At 42.2% G+C, this 27,894-nt stretch overlaps 1 protein-coding gene across 1 annotated transcript; it reads left to right on the forward strand.

Moving 5' to 3' along the window:
- Positions 1-1,062: 1,062 nt before the first annotated feature.
- Positions 1,063-20,220, forward strand: LOC142488186 (uncharacterized). The gene is made up of 5 exons (XM_075588559.1): positions 1,063-1,116; positions 8,229-8,319; positions 9,715-9,792; positions 10,158-10,564; positions 20,179-20,220. Exons 1-5 carry the CDS (start codon positions 1,063-1,065, stop codon positions 20,218-20,220), a joined length of 672 nt encoding a protein of 223 aa, XP_075444674.1.
- Positions 20,221-27,894: the final 7,674 nt, after the last annotated feature.

Here is a 27,894-nt window from a genome sequence, read left to right on the forward strand (position 1 = left end):
TTATCAGTTCTCAGTCCTGTTGGCAATATTAGCCCAGTAATACAGTCCAAGAGATCAATTAATAAAGCAATGATGATAGTAGAAACATACTCAATTAGTGTGACAAATACAAAAGAAACAGCGCAAAAGACCTCATAGTGTAGTATGAATAAAAAAATTATATTGTTATAACAGGTGAGTATTGCACGTACATCAGATAAAATAATTACTGGCAGTACATGTATATGGACATGTTACCAATCAGCCACGAGTGGAATGGGTGATCATCAGGTGGATATCCTCTCCTTTCACTTCTCCTTTAAATCTCTCTGCATGGATCAAGGTTGCCGTGGTGTATGATATTATCCCGACATCCAGTTACAGCAGCCCGGTGGAATTCGTCTACTGCACGGCTGTTGCTCCAGGGAGGCAAGCTCTCACTCGATGACTTTCGGCGTGTGACGTCTACCTCCGGCGCGTGTCAGTGACATCATCCGGTGGGGCCAGCAGTTTCACAATATCAGCCGGTCAGGGAGGCAGCGGGAGGGAACGGAGGTGAATAAAGAATGTATACAGGATACAAAAGCACAACGGGTAGTGCTATAGAAGCGTCCTCTTATCCAACGCGTTTCGTACTATTAGAGTACTTCTTCAGGGATATCGGAGGTGAAGTGAAAGAAGAGGATATCCACCTGAATTTGCGCTGTTTCTTTTGTATTTGTTCCTCTAGCCTTGGTCTGTGGAGCCATTCCACGAATACAGCTGCACACCTTCACAATCAAAGTAACAGGTTTATATATATATATATATATATATATATATATATATATATATATATATATATATATATATTTAATCACTTAATCACTATAAGAGCACATCACCTTGTTCACAATTATTAGAGCGCAGTTCACTCCTTGCTTTTTTCTTTCAATTAGTGTGACCATCAGTATAGGCTCATGGTCGCGTGCCTCTCCTGCAGCAGTGTAAGGCACAAGAGGTTCCTAGTTGATCCAGCTGGATGCAAGGAACCAGAAGAGCACAGCAGCAGAAAGACAGAGAGTTCCCTAGTCCACAACTAACATGTCAAAGCGCTGCACAAGCGTTAAACGCATTAGAGGATCACTTAGCCCACCTGTATGTTCCTGTGTACTTCTCTCATGGATTAAAATCACCTTGTTTTAATGGCACTCAACTGTTTGGTCCCCATTTTTTTGCTGCTGTGCTCTTCTGGTTCCTTGCATCCAGCTGGGTCAACTAGGAACTTCTTGTGTATAACACAGGTTGATACTATACTTGCTTAGACAAATAGAAGCATTGTAATAATTAGTACCATCTGTATTATAACTAATGTGTATTACTGTATAACTAATTCACAGTGACATTAAAAAGACATGGGTCTTGACTGTATATCAAGCAGTGGGATTCTTGGCTAAGAACCTTCAGACACAATGTATTGGCGTTTTGCATGTAACATCTGGTCATTACATGTTACAGTATATACAGTATGTGTCAAAACATGCATTTACATACTTTATGATACTGCCATTCTTTTATTGAATTGATACTGTCGGCTAATGTATCTACGCATTTAGATAGAATCACAATATATGTCTTTACCAGATGGGGTTCTTGCTATTGAGGCTATCAATATAGTGCTAAATATATGGTACTTTATAATTGTTGGAGCCATAACTGGATGCAGTCTTTGAACCACGCCCAGAGGCATAAGAAACACTTGATAAAGTGTGCCTCCGCGGTAAATGTACCAATTATATTGTAAGGCGCTATAACTTGATGTGGTCTTTGAACTGCGCCTCGAGGCATAAAAACACTAGATAGGGTGTGCCTCTACTTACCAACCATCAGTGTTGCTAATCATGTGTCAGTCTGTAAGAGGACATTTGCAGAGGTACACAATGGAGACTGTTTGAGGGTGAAATTAAAATAAGGCTTTATTGCGCCTGTCCCCTTAAACACGGCAAACATGTGAAAATCTGCAAACAAAATCTGCTCCACTTTGTAGTATATTTACACTTGCAGGCCAGCCCTCTTTAACTGCGTGGTTAGTGCAGCGATTCATCAGCCCAAATCATAGACATTTATATATAGATATTGATAACAGTCTTATAAGAAAAGTCTTATCTGTCTCTTGTTGCTGTAGGGGAAGGCTTCCCTGTTCACCCTTGTGTGCTAAGGTAATGTCAGGATTCAGGTTTAGATCTTGTCCCCTTTGTCTTGTTGTCAGCTTGCAACTAAAGACATCTGTTTGTTCCACAGGTCAGCCCAGTTGTGGACTAGGGAACTCTCTGTCTTACTGCTTCCTGGGTCAGCTCAGCTCATGTGTTAGTTCAGGAAGAATCTCTTCTTCTTGTCTCAGAGCCAGGCTTTTTCTGACACCTGTAATCAGCCAGGTGGTGTTGGTTAATTGTCTACCAGCAGTTAAACACCACACTGCTGGATTAGAGGCCCATTGTTGAACAGGGATAAGTCCCCTATTACATACCTCCCCTATTTTTTGGAAACTCAGGCTTGCCACGGCCAAAGCCCGTCCTTCCACTTTCATTTGAGAACTTTCTGTTCCTGCTGACGTGATGCCTTTTACGGGCTTCCTGTCGTGCTGGTTGGCACTCCTTGCTTCTGTCTCTGGCGTAAAATGATTTCTCCGCTGATTTGTTTTGGGGGGCTACTACTCCGGGGGCTGTCCGCTAACTGTTCATCGCTATTTGTCGTTCAGTCTCTGACCCCCCAAGGAGAACGCGCCTGAACCTATTAACGCAAGATTGCGGTGGCATCCACCCCGGGGATATCTGTCTGAGTCAGCCAAGGCGACCAGACTTTTAAAAAGTTTGTGCCGGTGTCATTAACCAAACTCGTTAATTGCTCCATCCGGCATACGTGCCAAATCCTATTTCGAATCCTGGGGATAATTGGGATTTCTGGTTGCTTCCATAATGCTGCGATCTCGCATCTAGTGGCTGTTGCAAAATGCGCAATTAATTTGTGCGTCGCATTTGACATACCCTGGATCTGTCTGCCCAGCAGGAACAACCACGGGTCCAGCGGGATCTCCCAATCGAGCATCCGCTGTAACCAATCTCTAATCTGTTCCCAAATCGGGAACACTTTCGTGCATGACCACAGCATGTGTCGCAGGTCGGCCACCTCCCCGCACTGTTTTGGGCAGAGCGGAGAGTAGCCCTTAACAAATTTAGCCAATCTAGCTGGGGTGTAGTACCACCGCATCAGGACCATATACGCGTTCTCCTTCAGTGTGGTACATATGGAGATTTTAGCTACTGCTTGTGTGATCTGCTCCCATTCCTCGTCCTCTAGCGTCTCCCCTAGGTCAGTCTCCCACTGTCGCATGTAGCTTAACCGGGTCTCGCTTGTTGTCTCCGGACAGACCACTTCCCTGTACATTCTAGATGTGAGTCCCCTTGTGTCCACGTCTCTGGAACACAGCTGCTCAAAATTGGTGCGTGCTGGTCTAATGGGGGTTTGGTTGTAAAAATCTCTGATCTGGAGATACCTAAAAAAATCTGTGTTTGGGATATCCTTTGCGGATTTAATTTGCTCAAATGTTTGAATATGTATCCTACCCTCCAGATCCTTCAGACGGGTTATGCCCGCTTGTATCCAGTACGTCAAATTTTTACTGTTCAGCCCTGGAGCGAAATCTGGGTTGCCAATGATTGGCGTCATAAGAGAAGCTTTTGTAGTTAATTTACATTTAAATTTAGTGGCCTCCCACACTCGTAGCGAATTGTCAATGGCCTGAAGCGGTGTGCCTATTTGGCGTGCCCTACATTTGGGCAGCCAGATTAGCTTCTGGATGTCAATCGGTGCACAGCACTTTCTCTCCAACTCTACCCATCTCCGAAGGCTTGGGTCCGTGTGCCATTGGAGTATTTGAGCCAATTGGGCCGCTTTGTGGTAAGCAAACAAACAAGGTACCGCTAATCCTCCTCTCACTGTGGGTCTCTTTAATATACCCTTAGCAATTCGTGGGTTTTTCTTATTCCATATAAAATTCATAATAGTTGACTGCAGGGAGAGGATGTCAGAGTGAACCACCGGTACAGGTAGGCTCTGGAAAAGATATAACATCTTTGGGAGGAGATTCATCTTCACGCAGTGTATCCTTCCAATCCATGAGATGCCCCCTTTTGCCCACACCCTGAGATCCTCTCTCAGCGCCTTTATTAACCTGGGAAAGTTTGCCTTATATAGAGTTTTGTAGTCCCGTGTAAGATATACCCCTAAATATTTGATAGCTGAGGGTTGCCATTTAAAATTGAAGTTAAGATCAATCAGTTTTTCCACTTCCTTGGGAAGGTTTATATTGAGGGCTTCTGATTTGGACTGATTGATCTTAAAGCCAGAAATGCGGTTAAATTTGCTCAGGATTCCAAATACATTAGGGAGGGACGCGAGCGGTTTGGACAGCGTTAGGATAACATCGTCCGCATACAGAGCGGCCTTATACTCCTGCTCTCCATCTGAGATGCCTGTGATATCTGGGCTGTTGCGTATGTGCGCCGCCAGTGGCTCTATACAAAGGGCAAACAGCAACGGCGACAGTGGACATCCCTGTCTCGTTCCACTTTTTATGTGAAATTGCTCAGAGGGAAAGCCCTGGTGCTTCACTCTCGCCGTTGGGCCCTCATACAGCGCCATGATGGCCCTCAATAGACGTCCCTTAAAGCCAAATGCTCCCAGAGTTTCCGTTAGATAGGGCCAGTCTATTCTATCGAAGACTTTCTCTGCGTCCAGACTTAGCACCATGGAATGTGTTTTTTTCTTTTGGGCCAGATCGATCAGATCAATAATTCTTCTGGTGTTGTCTGCCACCTGTCTGCCTCCGATAAACCCTACCTGATCCGCATGGATTAACCTGGGAAGGACACTACCCACCCTGTTTGCTATGAGTTTAGAATAGATTTTGATATCGGAATTGATCAGTGAAATGGGCCGGTAGCTCTTGCAGTCTGCCGGGTCCTTTCCAGGTTTGTGGATCACAGAGATGGAAGCCTGAAGCATTTGTGCTGGAAAGGAGGCCCCTTCCAAAATATCGTTAAATAGTTTTAGCATATGTGGGGCTAGAATTTTAGCGTATTTCTTATAATATAGATTAGAAAAGCCATCGGGCCCCGGCGCCTTGGCCGGTTTTAATGCTTTGATGACTTCCAGTATTTCCTCAAGAGTAAAGTCCGCCTGCAGCGCCTCTCTCTCGTCCCTTCTCAATGTTGGTAAACTTGCCTCTTTTAGGAAGGTGTTCAATAACTCTCCCGTTTTAGTGTTATGAGTGACCTTGTCTCCATTATATAGTTCTTCGTAGTAGGTTTTAAAAGCCTCTACGATTTTCCCAGGTATGGAAGTAAGGTCCCCCTGTTGGTTCCGAATTGCGTGAATAGAGTAATTTTGAAGCTTATTTTTTAGCTTATTGGCAAGGAGTGTATCAGGTTTGTTCGCTTTTTCATAAAATTTACGCTTCGACCAAGCCATTTCCTTCTCAGCCTGGGAGGTGAGGAGAAGATTAAGTTTAATTTTGGCGTCTAAAAGTTGTTTAAGCGTTTTTTCCCTCTTATTCGTTTTATGCAGGGCAGAGAGCTCAGCTATTTGTGTTTCTAAGTCCTTAGTTTTTTTCTCTCTTTCCCGTTTCCGCTTGGCGGCCAGATTCATCAATATTCCCCTGAGGGTTGCCTTATGAGCTTCCCACAGCGTGGCTTGTGACGCCACGCTCCCCTCATTCTCCTCAAAATATTCTGTAATTTTTTCACCTACCTCCCGTCCGAGATCCGGGATCTTTAAGAGGATCTCGTTTAGCTTCCAATTCGCTCTAGGTCTGTCCAGCGGAACTAATGTGCACCGCAGCTCTATAGGTGCATGGTCAGACCATGAAATATCATGGATCTCTGAACGAGAGACCCCAGGGACCAATCTGTTGGACACAAGGAAGTAATCTATCCGGCTGTATGTATTGTGGGGGTGAGAGTAGAAAGTGTACTCACGTACTCCTTGGTGTTGCTCTCTCCATATGTCTATAAGCTGACAACTTGTTAGGCCTTTTGTCAAAGTTAATACGTCCTGTCTGTGTGGTTTGTTAGTGGTCGTGCAACGGTCTAGGCTTGGGTTGAGGACTCTATTCAGGTCACCCGCTATTATAATTTTCCCTTTTGCAACTTTACTTAGCTTATCAAAGAAACTACTAAAAAATGATGTCGCATTGTCATTCGGGGCGTATATTGTAGCCAATGTTATTGGATACTCCCTGATGGAGCCTGTGATTATTAGGTATCTCCCCTCTCTGTCACTATATGATTTGTCATGCCTGAATGGTATACGGTTATGGAGTAGGATAGCGACCCCTCTTTTTTTTACTCGAGCTGAAGCTAGGAAGTGAGTCCGAAAGTCCTTATCAAAGTACTTGGGAAAGTTGGTTTGGGAAAAGTGGGTCTCCTGTAAGAAGAGCACCTCCGCACCTTTGCGTCTGTAGTCTCTAAATGCGACTCTCCATTTAGCCGGACTATTGAGGCCCTTAACATTATGGGATACTAACACTATGGGCCTCATGCAGTAAGCGTAGATTATGTGAAATCGGCAATCTTACCGATTAGTCATGTTATTGGCGATTTTTCCTCTCTGTATGCAGTAAGTGCCGAATACATTCAAAATCAACCCGAAAACAAATCCGCCCACTCTCACGATGATTAGCCGATCACACACAGGTGTATCGGCGTGCGTGGCGGGGTGCTGTTAGGTTGCCCAATCACAAATCTTGTTGAATCAGGCGAAACAAGCATGTATTGGATAGCGCGCCATATTTAAAGGCAACGTGTACTGCTAATCATTCTCTGTGTTGTTGGGAGTGAGAGAGAGAGAGACGCACAGAGCTGGCTGATTGAAGATTTGCATATTGACTGAGAGACTTGTTGTGTATTGGGTGAGCTTTGTCCATTGTTGTTTTGTTTATATCTTTGTCTTGTTTTATATGTGGAAGTGTTTCGTGTGATTGGCTGTACATTTATTGTCTGTTTTTTGTGAGTGCTGGAAGTATGCCCGCAAAGCGTGGGAAGAGTGATGCTGGTGGGAGTGGGAGTGCTACTCGTGCGAGTATGCGTCGGAGTGAACGTACTGTTCAGGGGAGTGATGTTGCTGGTGCACCGAGTGGTGTTGCTGGGAGTGGGAGTGCTGTTGCTGGGAGTGTGAGTGCTGTTGCTGGGAGTGGGAGTGCTGTTGCTGGGAGTGGGAGTGCTGTTGCTGGGAGTGGGAGTGCTGTTGCTGGGAGTGGGAGTGCTGGTGCTGGGAGTGGGAGTGCTGGTGCTGGGAGTGGGAGTGCTGGTGCTAGGAGTGGGAGTGCTGGTGCTAGGAGTGGGAGTGCTGGTGCTAGGAGTGGGAGTGCTGATGCTAGGAGTGGGAGTGCTGGTGCTGGGAGTGCTGCTGGTGGCGCAGTTGCTGATGGGGTGGATGGTGGTGGCGTGCTTGCTGGTGGGCAGCTTTTGGAGGCTCTTCCATTGGAAGAAGGAGAGTCCAGTCAGCACCAGCCAAGCTCTGACCCTAAACCTGCTCGGAAGAAACGTGTGGAGAAGCCACGTAATCCTCGCTTCAATGACCAGGAAAATACAGCTCTTGTCACTGGCATTCTGGAGCACTATGACAGTATATATGGACATTTACTAGGTAAGTGTACCTTTACATTTATTATTCAAATACATGTGATCCTAGGTCATCTAAGTTTTGTTCATATGCAAATATGGGTTCAGAATATCTTTCTATGTTAATTAGTCTGGAAACACAGCTTTTTATCATGCCTTACAAGGACAACTAAACACAGGCGGTCAATTTGCCATAACTGCATACAATATGAATGCAACCTTGCTTACATGTATATGTTTAGTAGTGAATGCTCATGTGCTTCACATATTAAACCTAAAACAGCATGTTTGCTATCTCTTGGAACAGCTAGCAGTGTAGGAAACTGGTGCTTCTATTATTATTAATTTACCTCATATATTTTATATGTTTTTCAAGGGCGGACAAGTTCATCAAGCAGAAAAGAAATGTGGGGCACAATAGTCATTGGTATCAATGCGTGTGGGAATCATGTGAGGGACAAGCGGAATTGTCACAAGAGATTTGATGATATTAGGTCAAAAATGAAAAAGAAAATACAACAGCAACGCGTGCATGCTACTGGCACTGGAGGTGGGCCGACACCACAACGTCTCATATTAACTCCATTGGAGGAGCTGCTTCGGGCAAAATTACTTCCCGTCATCGTGGAAGGCTTACCTGGTGACCGGGATATTGGAATTTATCCCTCACAATTTCCACCAGGTGAGAAATATTACTGTACTAGGCGTGTCGTTGCTTACAGTTATTTTGCATATTTACACTGCTTTTTATACTGTCTTCACAATATAAGCATACCTGCATCTATATATGTATATGTCTGATTCTGTATATATATATATATCAAAATAGACATATATGTTGTAGTCCTACTAAAAGCAGTAACTAATATAGCACGTGCCATTGCGTGCTCATTTACATGTGAATTCCCAAAATGCATTGCTGCAGTGGAAGCAATTGATGGTGGGCGAAGATGGGGAACAACAGGGTAGTACACATGTGTAACACATGCTAATGAGAAATTATTACTAGCTACAGGTACAGAACATAAATATGTATAATATTATTGTGTATTTTATTTATTTTACTCCGACAAACATGACATTACTGCCTATTGTAAGCATGCATCAAATATATTGCATGCAACGGCCTACAAACATCACTTGCACTAACACATCTATAGTTGTTTATGAAAAGGTACATTTTTGCTTTAACTCATATACAGACAGCATAATGAGGCACACGTATCATATGTTATGTCATTGTTTTCATAACTTAAAAACTGCACACGACTATTTAGCTCATCTACCATTGTGTTAAAGCAGCTGCAATTAATATCTCATCACAGCATACACTTCAACAGAGGGGGTGGGGTTCAGCACACACACTAATTACAGGCTCATTTTAGGGTCAACTTAGTTCACACCATTTTCACCTGTTTCAAGTAATTGAAAGGTGTGGCTGATTAGGCTTTTTGGGGAAGGGAATACCGTTATTACAACCTGACTAGCACAACTGAAGTTAATCACACTCATTTGAAAGCTTCACTTTAGCTACTAAATGCCCCAACAACTCATTACTTATCAAAGCGTACGTCACACATTAGTTCACTCATATCTATAGTTGAACTACTATCAACGACACATTATCACACACTGCATGTGTTGTCTTGTTGAGTCACAGCCACATTCAGGTGTGCCACATCTTCTATTAATGTACCACACATATCCTCTACCAAAAACAACACTTTTTGCAATATGACCACCTTCATGATAACCATTGTGAATGGTCATCTCATGATAGTTATGTACATTATGATACTGATATCACTACACAACATATGATTTTTATGTTCAAATTTAATCTATTTATCCTCACGCATTACTGCAGAAACATAGTATGTTTTATGTTAGGGAACTCAAAAGTTCTAAGTACACAGGCATGTACATTGTTATTACAACTATTTATGTTCACTTTCACACACATATTTTGGGTTAAGGAAATGATGCTGTTAGGTACTCATAAATACAGAACATACAATAACTGTTTGTTCAATATTTACACATGTAAATGTAAAACTTATGTTATTGTTATATATAGTTGCCCCTGAAGGACATGTGTCACCTGAGACGGAACAAGTGTCTTCACCTGGGTCAGCCAGCTCAACACACCTAGAAGGTGAGTGTATCAGTTGGTGGCCATATAATATGTGCTCTTCTATATGTTATGTTGTCATGTTCATTATTTGTTTTGCACATGTTCTTTAAATAGGATTACTTAGTGTATGTGAAAATGAAGTGTAAGGCAACATGTATTGTGTTAGTGATGTTAACTATCATGTAGGAGTTGTGAGTTTACAGCAAGTTTTCATTCACTCATATTTCATACTGAGTCCAAACATTATTCTTAAGTCAAGGTAGTTTTTAATGTGAGGTTATAAAACGTATGGAAACATGTTAGTTGTTACTTATGACACAGTAGAATTACATAGTAACACAGCAGAGATTAACATGCCATTTAATAATGTGTACATTTATTTGTAGAACATGATGATGAGGATTATGATGATGATGATGATGATGATGATGCCGCCATAGACACACAAATACAAGCAAGTGACCATGAAGAGGTTCCAATTGAAACTGTTTTACCGCCAAATCGTCCAGCAAATACCACATACGATGCAATTGTAGCTTCTGAGGGAAAAATTGTGGAAGCAGAAAATCGTCGCCATTCTGACCTGATGACAGTGCTGGAAAGGATGATTGCACTGCAGGAAGAAACAGTTTCACAATTGGCACATCTCCACAGAGTCTTCATTGAAGTGCCTAAACAGTTGCAAAAAATCAACACCTCATTCGAAGCATTAGTTGTTCAGCAAACACAAGCTAATTACTTGAGAATGACTAATGTACCACAATTCAACTTGAACACCTCACAGGCAGGATCTGTACATGCAGGTCAGTTTTCACCACATGCTTCTGATCTTCATTCACCAGGTCCGAATGTTACCGGTCAAGTAGCAGACATTGCTGTGCAGGTTCCTGACGACATCCTACCGCTGCCATCTGTACAAAATCAGCAGCTGACACCTACAAAGGAGGCCACAAAAACAAAACACAAGCAGTTACTACTGACCAGTTTTTGGTCAAAAACAACAAAAGACACACATGAAACAGACCAACCATCACTTGTGCAGTGTCTACCAACTTGCTCACATGTGTCAGTGGGCACAAGCCCTGTCGGTGAGTCACTGGCCACAAGCCCTGTCCGTGAACAGTCACTACCCAAAAGCCCTGTAGGTGAGTCACTGCCCAAAAGCCCTGTAGGTGAGTCACTGCCCAAAAGCCCTGTAGGTGAATCACTGCCCAAAATCCCTGTAGGTGAATCACTGCCCAAAAGCCCTGTAGGTGAATCACTGCCCAAAAGCCCTGTAGGTGAGTCACTGGCCACAAGCCCTGCCCGTGAAGTGCCAGAGGCCACTCAAAGTGGCTCTGTTGTGGCTAAAGTTGTTGGCAAACGAAAAAGGAAAATTCAAGAGACAACAAGCAGGCCTGTTACTCGGTCTCAAAAGGAACAAAAAAATAAATTTTATAATTCACAAAATATGTCTTTGGCCTTGTTTTGTTGACTTCAGATTATTTAAGTAATATTGTATGTATGTTGAAGACTGTGTTGTTTCCAAACTTTCAAGTACGTTCTTGTACACGTGAAGTTTTGGAAATGTTAACACTCGTAATTAATGAATAGTGTTATAAATATTTATGTATTAATCGTCTGTTCAGTAATGGTCCACCAGGAGCCAGTTGCTAAGTTTAGAGAAGCTGCCATTGACTTTGCAGCAGAACATTGCATTTGGGTGTGTTACTTGATGTAATCATTGCATGTGCATATTATTCACATGCAATTATAAAAGCACCTATTTAACTGCAAACATCTTTCTTGTACGTGTACAGCAGGATTTTGTGTTAAATATTACTTACCTTTGCTGGCCATTGTAATGTTGTCCTTTAATCATTTATGTGTTCTTGTTTCAAGAACATCTCTGAATGTATACTAATATATATATAGTATGTATGGATATATACACACACACACACACACACACACACACACACACACACACACACACACACACACACACACACACACACACACACACACACACACACACTCACTCACACTCACACTCACACTCACACACTCACACACACACACACACACACACACACACACACACATACACACACACACACACTGTGTGTGTGTGTGTGTGTATGTATATATAGTACTATCTAAACTGGTATAGATGTATTTACAAAAAACATACACTTCATGCTTCCTTGTGAAAACACAGTATTTTAATAATACAGGCCTAATGTTTGAGAACTATACTAAGTGTGAGCCTCTAACATTATTGGGCGCAAACAAATGTTTAGTACTTAATTCACTCATGTTTATCACCATTTAAATAGGTTTCATACAAGGCCTACTTACTGCCATCAATATGTTGTGTGTACTCCTGCAATATAAAAAAAAATAAAAATAAAAAAAAATTATATATATATATATATATATATATATATATATATATATATATATATATATATATATATATATATATATATATATATATATATATATATATACACACACACACACAATATACACTTTATATATATATATTTATGAGAGATATATTTTTATATATATATATAGATACACACGTATTTAAACTCATGCAGACAGGGAGTTAACCAGACTTTCAAATACACACAGAAATGTATGTGGGAAAAAAACATTTCATTTTGCAGGTGTGTGTATTTACTGATATGGCTGTCTAAGCACTATTTTCACACAGTGCTCTTTGTTATTTTGCAAGAAAACTCAATGTTACTGAATTAAAAGTGTAGGAATGTTTTCAGAAACGAGATAAAAAAAGGATACATGTTTGTCCCACATGCGGCTATCACAAACCACAAATGTTCAAGCAATTAAAACTACACATCCAATTGGCGTTTGAAATAAGGAGTTACAGTTTATAGTTTTGTTGACCTTGAAAAGGAAACACAGCAATTTGTTAGCCATTGAGCAGTTTCATTTTGATGAGCAAAGAACAGATACCTGCACACATCTTTTGTGCTAATCTGCAATGGCTGATGAATTCGTGACAAATATGAATCCGAATTTAGGGTATAAATACATGGTATTAGAAGCTATTTTGAGAACTTGCGGACACCAAGCGAGCACACGCCAAATCTATGATTTGATTCGAGCAAAATATCCTTATTACCAAGACCGTGGGCATGCGCGCAATTTTAATTCCTCAATAACATTCACTTTATCAACTAATGACTTTTTTGAACGTGTGCAGGATAAGCTAGAAGACAACTATGGTTTCTGGAAGATTGCCAAAGAAAAACATTTCACCGTGAAAGAGGGCACATATATTGTGGTTAAAGGCATATTTATTCCTAATGCCAATAGCAATGGATCCGCTACTACTGTTCCGTGTGAATCGATACCTGCTGCAATATCTGCACCCTCCATTCCTGAAACCCACATTGTACAACAACAAAACTACTATGATTATGTACCAAGCCTTTCAGCTGAAAATGCAATGGAATGGGTACCCGAAGAAATGAACCTACCTCCCGACCAATTGTTTGAAGAAAGCAGTGGCGATTCCTATGAGCGCTTCATGGAGGAGATGTGTGTCATACTGGATTCAGCGGGTGGGTCAAGCGTGGATGAAAAAGCCTTGCATTTCTGGAGCGACCAGTTGCAGCCAGACGAAGAGTTAATTCTAGAAGAATGGTAAATATAACAACCGTTATGAGTTGACTCTGCGTTTAAATGTTTTTTTTTTTTGTAACCACCATTTTCCCTTTCAATGCGTGGATACAGCGTAACATTGCAGACTGCATAACATGTAGCGATCACAAAGAAATTGTTTCCGAATACAATATAGTAGAACCTGAAAGAGTAGTACACATTGCTGACGGAATAAATATACGTACTTTCCTATCACTTTAAACATATTAGCAACATTTTACCCTAACTCTAACACATACCTGTTTTGTTATCATGCTACATCTACAACATTTAAAAGCGGGTCCACCACGTATGACGTGGGACCCTTGTCATGGCCCAAGGCGTCCTTAAAAAGGATTACGGATGTAAGTCCCGCCCCCAAGCGACGTGCGCGCCTCAAAGCCTATTGGCTGTCATGTTTTGTTATAGTAACGGTAACTGCAGTGTGTCATGTGTGCGGCTCAGTGTTTGTAGGCGTCAACTGGGCGTTAGCCGAATGTTAATTGAGTGGGAGGAGTGTTAGAGTGCGTTTCACGCTGGTTTAACATGACGTCACACGTATTGCATTTGCGCATTGTGTTATCGGCCGTCCTTTCTGTCCAAACACGTCTGTTTAAAAAGAATACAGATGTACTCGTTTAGAACGAATGTAGTTTCGTATTCATTGTATTTGAAATAAAGATTTTATGTTTAATGGTATTTTCAAGATGTATTGAACGCACAACGTACGCTTTGTTTTGCGCATGCGCTAACAGTTAGTGCAGCCAAGCCTGAAGTGCGTGCGCACACTAAGATGTGCGCGCACATTTTTCAGTATACAGGCAACGTTCACATCATATACATAGTTATGCCTGCTACAAATTTAAAGAAACATTACATACTGATGTACACTTGTACTTCTAACATATAAGTGAGTGACGTGTGTATGTACACAATCATATAGAGCTGTGTAACGCGTTGTCACGGATACATATATAGTAAGGTGCCATATTTGACCATCATGTGTTTGCTGTATTTCAGAGATGTCGGGGAAGATACAATCGGATCAATGTATGATTTCAGAAGAGTCTACCTTTATATGAGATGATTGTGAGGAGGAGCCACCGACTACTATACTACATATGGAACTAATTTTATATTGCTTGCAGCGCTTATTAACAAACAATTAAAAATGTGATACCCTTATGCCTATATTGCATAAGCACTTAATTAACATAATGATGTTGCAAAATAGTGCCTCATGAATTTTTATTGAGTGTTCTTTAATGACTACTATCATTTTATGGCATGGTGTGTTTTATATATAACAACCATTCCCACTCTGCTAACACATTTGTGAATTCTATTGTGTAATGGAACGTATGACTGTCGAAACTATGTAACAATAATAATAAGAATAATAATAATTATAATATGAGCATGTTCATGTATAGCGCTGCTAGTTGTACACAGCGCTTTACAGACACATTTTTCAGGCCTGAGGTCCCTGGCCCGTGGAACTTACAATTTATTTTTTGCCGCCTGAGGCACAGGGAGATAAAGTGACTTGCCCAAGGTCACAAGGAGCCGACACCGGGAATTGAACCAGACTCCTCTGCTTCAAACTCTCAGTGCCAGTGTGTGTCTTTACTCACTGAGCCACTCCTTCTCCCAATGTAAAGGACACTTACAACCAACTAGCCATTTATTGTTTAAAATCTCTTGTTACATGGGTATGTTGATAAAATGGTTTGGGACTGTAGCAAATAATGTTATTGGCCAGATGTTGTGGTCCCCTACAATGCATGATGTTCTGAATATGACATCAACATCATGTAATGAAGTACGTTTCTGTGTATATTTCATTAACCTAACTAACTATAGTTTACTGTGTTTATGAAACGTTCTAAAAATACATAGTATAGTCAATATGATGATATAAGCTACCATAATAAAGCTGGTGTTATCATTTGTCGGTGTTATACATGGATCCTACACAAATTGATACAGACACAAACAGTTGTCTTAAAAAGTGTGTCTATGCTAATGTGCACGTGATTGACGTTACAATTGTGAGAATACTTGATAATTATCATCATGATAATGATGAAGTGACGTGATTTATATTCCTAAAATATTACCAACATTGTCATATTGGTAAATTAGAAATGCTAAATGACAGTAACATTTGCGACAAAATTGTGTTTTCTGTTAACAGTTTTACACTTGGTACATGTAGGACACATCCACACACGTGTGACTTATACATACACATGTCACTAATTTAAATTAATGTTGACTATTAATTCCTAGCATTAAAAAACACCTACATTGCTAAATATAAGATGTAGTACGCATTGTTGTGATTACAGGCATTCATGCATGGAGTGTTATGATCAGTCAATTTCATCCGTGATGAATGAGCTCCCGTAAGTAAACAAATAAGTACAGTTATCCCCTTGTCTCCAAACACCTCTATATTACATTAATGGAATTTATAAGGAAACATACATAAAATGTGATGAAATGGGAGTAATCATTTTCTAATACAATGCACATGAAAGCTCAAGAGTAGCTAAATGCATATACATGATACAGAAAGTACATATATGTTACATTTGTGTTTAAACCAATATGTTGGGTTTTGAGTTCAAATAATTATAGGAAGATTGATGTAGGCACATCTTATGAGAGGTGTCAGCAAATATACATACCATGATCAGTCATACTGGAGATATACCTATAATGCAAAGGAACAATATATAAATTGCAAACATTGACATGCCATCTTCAGTACCGTAAACAACACAGCAAAGTGTGTATTTGGTGTTGAATGTGCAACACCATGTATATTTCATGACATTCCAAATGTAAATCAGCCTGGTGTACACATCATATGGATGTACATGTTACACTGCACCAATAACATTGTATGTAAGCATACTAGAAGCATGAATGAGTATGGGCATAATATGTGTATTGTGTTAGCATAAGGAATAACACAATGCTAAAATATTAGTGCTTTGTTACCCCAGTTGTATTCACATACACACAACTAAAGTACAATTGAAGAGGGATTATATAACCTGTGCAACAATAACATACCGGTGCCACATCCCTTTGTGCACACAGCAGAGAAAAGAAAGGTGTGCAACCCATATTCATCTGTGTCCTACCAGAAGGGTATATAAAAAACATTATTGTTAAGATAACATAATGTAACTATAAAAGTATAACTTGGAACATATATGTTTTTACTTACAAGAAAAAAATGAATTGATGAGATTCTGGCGTGTCTGGCCACCACTGGCTGTTTGTTCATTTTCAGCAGCTACTTGGGTGGGATGATCATCTACCAAAGGCTCAGCTAGGTCTGATTGTACATTGTGCCTGAGTGCAACATTGTGCAAAATGCAACAGGCAAGGATAATATCAGACAATTTTGAGGCTTGTATAGAAGAGCCCCACCAGTTCTGTCCAGACACCTAAATCTGGTCTTGAGTAGGCCAAATGTCCTCTCTATAACAGATCTTGTAGATATATGGGCTGCATTGTACCTGTCCTCTGCTTCAGTTTGAGGGTTTAGCACCGGAGTCAAGAGCCACGGCCTAATTCCGTATCCTGAGTCACCTATAATGAATGGAGCACACATAAGCTGACATTAGTGATCAAATTGTACAATGCCAACATTCCTACATAAAAATGTGTTTTGTGTTAGAACATGTAAATGTGTACTCACCCAGCAGCCAACCATGTTCAAAATGTCCCTCTTCGAACGCATGGAAGACTGAAGAGTTCCTCAGGATGGAGGAATCGTGACTGGAACCAGGGAATTTGGGTACCACATGCATTATCCTCATCGTCGCATCACATACCACCTGTACATTGAGTGAATGGTAGTGCTTACGATTGCGGTACACATGCTCACTCTGACTAGGTGCAATCAAAGCAACATGTGTGCAATCGATTGCACCCAGCACACATGGTATCCCTGCTATATTATAAAAGCCAGTCCTGACTTCCAGCCACTCTGTCGCCTCTGTAGGAAAATGAATATAATTCCTAGCGCGTCTATTGAGTGCATAGAGAAACTGGGTCAAGGCCCGCGAGAATGTAGATTGCGAGACCCCGCCCACTATGCCCACAGTTGTCTGGTATGACGCGGAAGCAAGATAATGTAATGAGCACAGCATTTTAACAAGCCCAGGGACTGCACGACCTCTGGCTGTGAAAAAATCTAAATCTCCCCTTATCTCCTGATAAAGAGATAAGATTGCTGCTGAACTCAAACGATAGCGACTTACAATCTCCTCCTCACTCATCCCATCTAACAGGGTTCTCTCCCTGTACAGACGCGGACGAGGCACAACTTGTCTCCTCTGTCTTCTCCTCTGATCTCCTGTCCCTCTACCTGTCCCTCGGCCTGTCCCTCTCCCTGTCCCTGTCGTATCCGCGTGACTGTCCCTGTCACTGTCCCTCGGTGTGTCCCTCCCTTGCCCTATATGATTCTCTTGATCATCAAGCATGTCATAGAAAAGAATGTTCCTCCGTCTCCTAAACAATCTCAACATTTTGAAATGAGTAGCTGTGAATGAGCAGGTAATGGGCGTCCTTTAAATAGGTATGTGATGATGTCAGGTGACATAGTAAAATGCAAGGTGTTACATTAACATAATAAAGTACTTCTGTGGCAAGCTGTGTGCAGTTGTTGTTATAAGTATTTGTTGTGTGTATTCTGCAGGGAATGATGATATTTGCCAATGATGTGACGTGAAGCTTTGTACAAACATTGCTTGCAAATAAATAGTTGCATGTGCAATGCATGTAACACTTGTGAACGCAACAGTCAGTCATGTAATTAGACAAAAAGGCTGAGATTGACGTGGGAAAAGTTTTGTGTAACATGTGTAATTAGCCATGTTATTGTGACATGTTGACAACACTGAATAGTCGTGTGCATATGCATGCATTTCTGTAAGGAGGATAGTTGCTATAGAATGAGTTTACAAGGTGTCCCAATGATGAATTACTGTACATGTGTGTATAAGTTAGGTTGAAGTGCTTGTAATGCAACGGTTACAATGTAAACATGCAATGTGATTGATCGTCCAATAAGTGACGTCATGAAAATAGGGAGGACCAAACGTAGATGTAAACATGAGAATTTAGATGTACATGAACGTTTAAAGATGCGTGACACATTACAAGCATTGTGTAATTTAAAAGAACATGAATATACGGTGTATGTGTTAGATGTGTGACATGTGTAACATCATGTAAATAATTGTCGCTCAGTTCAGTAAAATGTGTGATATGATGTGAGGTTCTCCTTTAAGAGTTGAGTATAGTATTTTCCCTTGACACATCATCACATGATGAGTAATGTGACCCGCAAATGCTGAAAACATGTAAAAGTATAATCTTATGCAAATAATACACGTCAGCTGTGACACAATGCAGGGAATGCCCCCACACTGTAATGCAAATGACGTTTGTATTGTGAGCAATGAAACGTAAACAGTACTATACTGTTATACGTCCCCGCTCCATTGACTCCATTGATGTACAGAATATATTTTTTTTCTAAGTGCCGTTCCGGCAGCCTTAGCGATCGTTCTCCCCTCCAAACTGCCAACTTTAGTTGGCGGGAGAAATTGGCCATAACATCTCAATTTCGTAGTGCCGATCAGCCCCGATAAGCTGTTTTTTGTTGTTGAATCCAGCCGATTTAAAAAAGTGGCGATCAGTGGCGAAAACAGGCTTATCGGCAGCCGACTGGCCATAACAAAATAATCGGCTCCGAAACATGGCGAAATCAAGCACTTATCGGCGCTTACTGAATCTCAAACCCAATTTTGGCTATAAAATGGCGATAATTCCCTTATCAACGCTTACTGCATGAGGCCCTATGTCCTTACTCATTAGTAGATCTGTGCTGGGCCTTCTGACGTAGCTTCATCTTGTCATACCGAGTTTGTCTTGTCGTGGGTCTCTTGCCTTTTCCACCCGCTCGAATCTCTCCGGGCCCCTCTGCAAGGATATGGGAAAGGGAACAAACACCAAGGGACAGGGGGGTAGACAAATACACAACACAACATACAATAACAATTAATATTTCTCGGCGTATTCTTGCATCTCTCCTTTCGCCGATACTTCTGCCTCTGGGTTTTTGGCTCTTGTGCCGGATGTCCAGTCTTGGGGCGTGATGTTTAACACCCCTCCCTGACCATCTAACCCCAAAGGTCGCGCCCGTGCACCTAGGGGTTTTTCTCCCCCGCCCTAGCGCCAGGCCCATGTAGACTTCGGAGCAGGCTTCCCCCCTCTGCTCCCCCCCGCTTCCCTTAAACTACTAAATCTTCCTATCTACCAAACTTTGGCTAAACCCAACAGGTCCCGTTCGCCTCGTTGCCCCTTCTTTAGAGGCTTCGTCTAAGTCCTCCTGAATAGACCCCCTGATATGTCTCTAATTTGTCCCTCCCCATAGTGTCCCCTTTTTGATATTTCTTTATTTTTGATCTTCCTAGCTTCGGGCCCTACGACTGTCTCTCTCCACCTTCTACTCACGTCTCTCTCCTTGTCCCTTTTTCTTCTTTAGCTCACGCTCCTTTATCTACCCCGTCACTTACTTTGTTCTCATCTCTCCTGGTCCCCCCCTCTCTACCTTTCCTAGTACGACCTGCTTGTGCCTTCCACTTCCCCCTATCCCTCTACCTCCCTCTTATCTACCTCCCCTTTCCTGTTCTATCACTTTCATCTCTCCTTCTTCTTAAGGTGCCCCCCTCGGATGACTCCCCCCTCTATCTACATACTTGAACCTTCTACTTCCTTCGTTATCCTAATCCCTTCCCTGTGTTCTATCTATTCTTCGTCCTGCCTACTTACTCCCTCTCTCAGTCTCCTACCTTATCCCACCCTAATCCTGCCTTCCTCCTTCCCTCTATTTTTCTATTAACCTCCTATCATCCCATTCTGATCCTACCTGCATCTTCCTTCGTCTCCGTCGCTTCTGTGCTGCCCTCCTCATCTCCCCCCTTTCCTTTAAACTATCTGGGACCCCCCTTTTCCATTCCCCTTATGCCCTTGTCTCTCTCTCCACCTTCCTCCTCCGCCCCGCTACTTCCCAAACCTTCTCCTCTTGTCAGTTGCCGTCTTTTGCTTTCCTCCGCATCTTTGACCTGTTTAAATTTGCCCGCCGGGAGCTGGGACTGTCTAACTCATGCCGGTGAGGGCCTTTCCGTTTCCCCCGCTCCGGCGCGTCTTGGTCACCTCTCGGGTCCTTCTGTTACTCCTTGCCTCCTCCAAGATGGCGTCTGTTTTGCCGGTTCCGCCCCCTTCCTGCTGACGTCTTTCCGGCCGCCGCCATTTTGGATCCAGCTTTCTCCCGATACAGAGGTGCTTGCGCGCTCTCCCGGCTCTCGCCCAAACCTGCCATCTGGCTCCTGCGTGTCACCGTGGACTCCATCAGCCTCGTGTTGCACCGCCATCTTCTGCGACGAGCTCCATCTTGGACACCATGGGGACATCTGCTTTTTCTTCATCTCCACGATCCGGACTCTCAGGGGGTAAGTGAGTTCGTAGCTTATTAACTAGCCACTTTCAACAGTCTATTAGGGCATAGATCAACGATGTCTCTTTCATCTGTGGGCATTGGGACCTGTTGTAGTTAACTTCGTAGCGCAACCAAACAGCTACATAACTCTGAACTTTAGTTTTAACTCACATTTTTAGGTTTTATCTTTCTGCGCTCGGGGGGACTTTGGGGTCTGTGACCAGATGAGGTCCGGGGTTGGACTCGCCAGGTCAGCAGCTATGGGGCCTTCTCCCAGTCCCAGCTTGCCCAAGAAAGAGGGTCCATCTTCCGGGACCTTGATGGTGAAGGTTCTGCCTCCCCGAGCTACTTGTAAGCCGAAGGGGAAGGTCCACCGGTATCTGACTCCTTTCTCCCTCAGGGTTCTGGTGATGGGCAGTTGGTTTCTCCGGCGGGCCAGTATTATTGGGGACAGGTCCTGGAACACCGAGAGCCGCACTCCTTCATGTTCCACAACAGGTAGGGGCCTGGTTTTATTAAGTATGGTTTCTTTTGTTTTGTAATAGTGTAAACGTATTACTATGTCCCTCGGTTGCTCGTTTTGTAAAGGTTTAGCTCTCAGTGCCCTGTGGCATCTGTCCATTGCCAGGGTGTCTTTCGGGTTTTCAGGGAGCAGTGTCTCCATCCAGTGCATAATATATTCCTCACAGTCCAAGACACTCTCCGGGACCCCTCTTATCCTGAGGTTATTTCGCCTGTCGCGATTTTCAGCATCTTCTTGACGCTCCTTTAATTCATTAATTTGTTCTTGTAAGTCAATAGTTTTTTTATCCTGTCTCCGGATGGCTCTTATAGATTGGTCCACTTTTGTTTCCAGAACTCCTGTCCTTTCACCCAGTCCGGACACTTCCCTTTTCAGCTCTTTTATTTCAGCTTGAAAGAAAGCTTTAAGATCAGTGCAAAGTCTAGTTATGTCGCATTGTCTTGCCGGCAGTTGTTCCTGCAGGGTTAATTCCTCCTCCTCCCCGTCGTGTTCAGTTTCTGAGCCGGCGTTTGAAACCGGCGCCATTTCTGAGCCTGCACCGCGCGGCCCCGGTCTGCCAAAATATTCTGGTAGCCCTCGTTTTTTTGTCGTTTTGGGGGTCTTCCGTGACATCCTGGTTAATTGTTTAATCTTTATATGAGTTTGTGTGCCGGTTGGTGTGGAATTTGGTAGATTTTACGTGATATATCGGGAAGCGAGGCAAGGAGCTCTCAGACTAGGCTGCCATACTCCTTGCCGTCGCGCATGCGCCTCGAGATCCCTGTTTTTTTGAGTGCGTCTTGCAAGTCTCTTCTCAGGGAATTTATCTGCGCACTTTGCTTTCTCTGGGTTTGTATCAGTGTCTCCTCATATTCTGGAGCTCTGTAATTGTTGTTGTCAAGGTTGCCGCTGTGTCTGTTTTCTCCTTGGTGTATTGAATCAAGGGAATTGTATTGAATCTGGTGACATGCAGCATGGCCTTTAGCTTCCCATACTGCTCTGTGGGGACACACTGGGTATTCAGACGTTTCTTTAGCGCTTGTACCTCTTTAGCAGCCTGCAGAATTTCTTCCTGCAGAGTACGCTTCTTCTCCTTGGCATTCTAGAGGTGTGTATGCAAACCTTGTAGCTGGTTCTGCAGTCAGTGCTCTGCTTCAACCTTTTCACCTTCCAGTAGTTTCTTTATTTTTTCCAGCTCATGGAGCTTTTCATTCTTTCTATTGATGTGGTTTGTCAACTCAGAATTTTCTTTTTCTAGTTTAAAATTTTCTCTTTTTACAGTCTCTGTAATATTCAGGGCCTCCTTGTAGTCCGTCTTCCATTTTCGCACCTCTGCTTGGAGACTGACTGTCTCCTGGCGTGAGACTTCCATCTCTAGGTTGAGAGTCTGATGCTTCTTCTGAGAGACTTTGAGATCTATACTAAGATTGACAATAGTTTTTTTAGAATTGTCCAGCTCCTCAGCGAGACTGTAAAGTTCCGTTTTGGAGACTGCCAGTTTTTTGCGGCAGCTGCCGATCTCATGGTGGGAGGCATCCAGTGCTGTGCGGAGAGTATGAACCTCTTTCTGGGATATGTCCCCCTCTGTCCGGACTCCGTTGACCTCCTGGTGTGAGGCTTTCAGTTCTATGTGGAGAGTGTGAACCTCATTCTTAGAGACTTCCACCTCTCTATGGCACTTGCGAACCTTTTTCTGAAAGACTGAAATCTCTTTCAGTGCCTCCTCATATTTCTGCTTCAGATTAGCAATCAGTCTATCAGATTTGCTCTGTTTTTCATCCATGGTGGTAATAGTAGCGTTTGCTGTACTGATGGGACGGCGGTTACTCGAACGGATCGCAAATCAGTTTTCATGTTGACCGCTGTATTCCATTCGGTATTTCCGCGTTTTGACCACTATTCATGCCGCGTTCGCGCAATCCGGCACCGGGCAGCCACACTCGGTTGATCTGTTTAATTTAATGGTTTATTGTTTCTTTGGACGCAATTCTTTGCATATCCACCATGTGGCAGAGGTTAATGAATTATAATTTGGTTGCTATTCTTTGCGTATCCACCAGGTGGCAGAAATTGATGCATTTAATGAATTGTATTGAATTGTAATGTGCATGCTACAGTGCTACAGTATACAGTATTTTGTTACAATGTAAGGGTGCAGGTGTTTAAAACAGATAGCACCCACATCTATACTGGTACATACTTACAGTGGCCCATTGTGAATTGACCTTGATTTTTCGAAGACATTATTAAATTAGGCGTTCTTAATAAAAAGCTTTAAATACTTAATGTGTGCCTTTTTCTTTCCCCGCACAATAGCTGAGCTGAGTGGACATTATGGCTACATCAGAGGCGTATAAAAATCTGACTGTAGTTATTCATTTTTAATATATTCGGCAATAAATGCTGCAGCAGATAAAATGGCGACTGTATCTGAAATATATGAATATTTCATTTCGAACTACGATTTTTACAAGGTTTCACCAGATGTTTATAAGTGGAAGCGCGCGATAAGAAAAACCTAAAGTAACGATCAGTGTTTTTGTCGCATTGCCCCTAATGCCGGAGAGATTTGCGGATATTGGGGTGTCATGCCAGAATTTCACAGTATGTTTGATCATGGCAATTTCAAAAGAAGAAATGTCGGTTTTAACCCATATAAGAATCGTCAATCCCGATCCAGCAATGTGCCGGCAACAGCACCAGCACTGGCCGGTCCGACCGTCAGTGCTAACCTGGTGAACGGCAATCTTTTGTACCTGTCCCCGCCTGAATACTTGGAAAATTTCCAGCCTGGCATGATTTCGCGTACAGGTACCAGCAAGCTTGCATTTACCAGTACCAAAATATTTTCCCGCTTCATCAGTTGTTAACTACAAGTGTTCCAGGTCAGCTGTCACCTGTCAACTATAATGCAAACTTGAGGAGTCACAGTGAGTCATCACCTCCCGTTTGGCAAAGTTTATAATGAAGGTAAATATACAGTACAGTAATGTACTACACTGTATTAAACTATACTATACTGTACAGTACATGACAGTATTACTGTAAGTTTAGAGCTGCAGTTCAAGCTTGCATGTGTCAAAACAAAATTATTTTTTAAACAATACGTACGTACTTTACAGGGCATCTATACACTACTGTATGCGAGTTGAGGGGATGTTTCTCTGTTGAGTGCACTCTGAAGAATGATTTGATTGGCCGTCGAAGTACCTGACGTTGCAGCTTAAAAATGTAGGGAGAGGGTGGGGTTGAAGAGTCAGAGCCAATCAGAAGTTTGTTCTCATCCTACAGACACAGATGTAGGATATTGCTTGAACGGCTGCTTTAATTCCCAATGACACGACTTGACGCATGCGCAATACCGTTAATAATAGCATATTTGTTTCTTTTTCCCCAGAAAATAAACTTTGACATCAAGCGGAAAAAGACAAAAGAAGGGATTTGGATGGACCTCCAATATCGCTTTTTTTTTTAAAGTTGCTTGCACATTGTTTGCCATGTAGGCAAACATTTAGTGACAGTACCATTTTTATTGATAGAACAATTGTGAGCTTTATAGAAAACCTTATACTGTACTGTATGCTGCTTTTTTAATATTCAAATCTTTTTCTTACATTGTACACTACTGTCATCTTCACAACTTTTCTTATAAACACCAAAAATAAAAATGTATATCTTTTATTCTATACAGCATGTATTATTTATTATTCAATGCTTTCCACTTTTGCAACAGACTACTGTTTTTTCTTTTACTGCGTGTACTGTACTGTGCTGTATGTCTCATTTTGACATTTTTTTTAATAACAGGTAAGAGAAATGCCCTTGCATTACATTACAGTATGTGAAGTGCAATGCTTTGTTAAACTGTTAATTAGTATTTCAGGTCTGCAAAGGGGGGTTGGTCAAAAAATACATTTTAATTTTTTAATTCAGGTTTAACAAATATATATTTTTGGGGGTTACAGTATGAGATTCAAACAGTACTGTTGCTTTTTAATTCCACACTAGTCATGTACGTTCTTTCTGAGGGGGTGACATACTGTAGTACTGTGATTTTATTTTGGGGGTGTGGGTATCAAAACATTATGATGACCTATTGAGAATATGTCTTTGAATTACAGAACAGCTTTGAACTTCATACAGATCGCACAGCTCGCACCCCCTCCCCCCCGGCACACACACACACACACACACACACACACACACACACACACACACACACACACACACACACACACACACACACACACACACACACACACACACACACACACACACACACACACACACACACACACACACACACACACACACGGCTCAATGATTTCAACTTCTTATCAACACCTCTGACAAACCATGCACCATGCCACGCATGCGCAAGTGCGATAAGCTAAGCCCTTCTAACTTGCCTTTTCTTCAACACAACACTTCCAACCCACTAGTAATAAGATTAACATGTTGTGTGAGATATAGGCTGAGCTAAGCAAGCCCTTCAAAAACTGCTATTGTACTGTAACAAAACAAGTCAACTTGAAGTTCAAAGCTTATCAACAACACAACAACAGAGCCCTCCAACAGAGCCATTCACGTAAATGTGCTGTTGCGTTATTATCCTGAGCTGGGCAGAAGACATGTTGGATAATCCTTAATGCAGGAAAATAGTATTTTTCTATAGAATTTTATTGCATTATTAACAGAAATGATTGATTAAACAATAAAAATATAATAATTTGTATAAAACATTTTTTGTTTTTCTATATATTGTTTTCCAAACTAATGTGAAGTGCAATGCTTTGTTTGTTGAATTTCAGGTCTGCAAGAGGGGGTCAGTTTAAAAAATAGAATTATATTTTAATGCATAATACAGTACAAAAAAAAATACAGTAGCTCTTGTCTTTCTCTTCGTTATGGCATTGCGATTTGGGAGGAGATCGACGAGAGAGGGGGCTGCAGCTCTGAAAATTCAGTATTTCAAAAGATTTTTTTTAAAACAAATTTTGTATTATTTATTTTTTTATAGTTTCTCTCACAGCTCTCATAATTGTTGGGGTAACACGGAAAAAACGCTCCACTTCATTCAAAATGGTCTTTCTTAAATTTGCTGGCAGAGCATTCTTTCTTTTGTTTCCTTCATTATTTACATTGTGGGTCCATCTCAAAAGTGATGGGGTGTTTAAATATTGACAGGGCAAATTTAAGGGCTGCACCAGCACTTCCAGTCTTGTATTTCTCCAGGGCGTGCTGGGTCAGGTCAGTCAAGATGATGTCCGGCAGCGTTACAATCCTGGGTGCTGGTGTACTTCTTGCAGCGTGCGAGGGTAGGCGGTCTGGGAGGATGCTTTCCTCCTGTCATGGCCTTACTGGAGTTGACATCTCATCCTCAAAGGCATACTGGTACAGACGATCTGGTGATGGAGCGGGGGGGTCTTGGTGAGGGAAGCGTGAAGGTTACATCATGCAGGTCACCCTTCTGCTCCTGCGTCGGACATACTTGTTCAGGGACAGGAACTCGCAGCAAAGAATACATCCCCACAATCTTCCTTTCCATTTTCTCCATGTTCCTTCCCATTTTCTCCATATTTTTTTCTATTTTCTCCATGCGCATATCCATACTCAACATGGTCTCCAAAAGAAGATCAACCTTTTGATCCGTGCTGTAGACATTTGCATAGGTAGGTGGTGGAGGAGATGATCAGGGGGTGGCCAGGAGAACAGCGTCGAGGATGGTTGGTGGAGCTGGTGACCAGGGGGTTGGCAGGAGAGCATCCTCAATGATGGGTTGGGGAGCAGGTCGGCAGGGGGTTGACAGGAGAGCAGCAGCATCAAGGATAGGTTGTGGAGCAGGTCAGCAGGGGGTTGACAGGAGAGCAGCAGCGTCGTGGATGGGTTGTGGAGCAGGTCGGCAGGGGGTTGACAGGAGAGCAGTAGCGTCAAGGATGGGTTGTGGAGCAGGTGAGCGGGGGGGGGGGTGCAAGGAGCGGATCGGGACTCCACTTGACTTGCACTGTGCTAAGGGCGCCAAATTTCTTCTTCACAAAATAAGGCCCAGGTGTCTTAACCTTTGGAGCCTTCGGAACATTTTCTTTATTCTGCTTTGGTTTTCACTTAGGTTTTGGCTGGGAAACAGCTTCCGCCTTTCGCTTGGCCGGCACGGCAGAACATAAACATATATAACCTATTCTGCTCTCCTATTACTTAAGGTCTTTACTTAAATTATTAAGGTAATTACTTAAAAATCAAGGTGCAACAGAGGAAAAAATTGTATAGTTACACAAATTGGTCCCAAAGGGATCAAGAAAAAGACCATCCAAATGCATGCACTCTATGATAGTATAGAACTGATATGGTAAGTATACAGAAATTACAATGGCTTCTATGGAGATATCAGGGTCTTAATAAAAACAAAAATATTTGGATGTGGATGTGGATGTGGATG

This window comes from Ascaphus truei, chromosome 2 (assembly GCF_040206685.1).
Source record: "Ascaphus truei isolate aAscTru1 chromosome 2, aAscTru1.hap1, whole genome shotgun sequence".
Classification (NCBI taxonomy): Eukaryota; Metazoa; Chordata; class Amphibia; order Anura; family Ascaphidae; genus Ascaphus; species Ascaphus truei.

What these genes read in the sequence shown, in the direction of transcription:
- LOC142488186 (XM_075588559.1), top strand. Translation starts at nt 1,063, where the DNA reads ATGTCAAAGCGCTGCACAAGCGTTAAACGCATTAGAGGATCACTTAGC. An exon ending in GAGGATCACTTAGCCCACCT is followed by an intron (nt 1,117 to 8,228) that starts GTATGTTCCTGT and finishes ACTCCATTGGAG; the next exon opens with GAGCTGCTTCGGGCAAAATT. An exon ending in TCCCTCACAATTTCCACCAG is followed by an intron (nt 8,320 to 9,714) that starts GTGAGAAATATT and finishes TGTTATATATAG; the next exon opens with TTGCCCCTGAAGGACATGTG.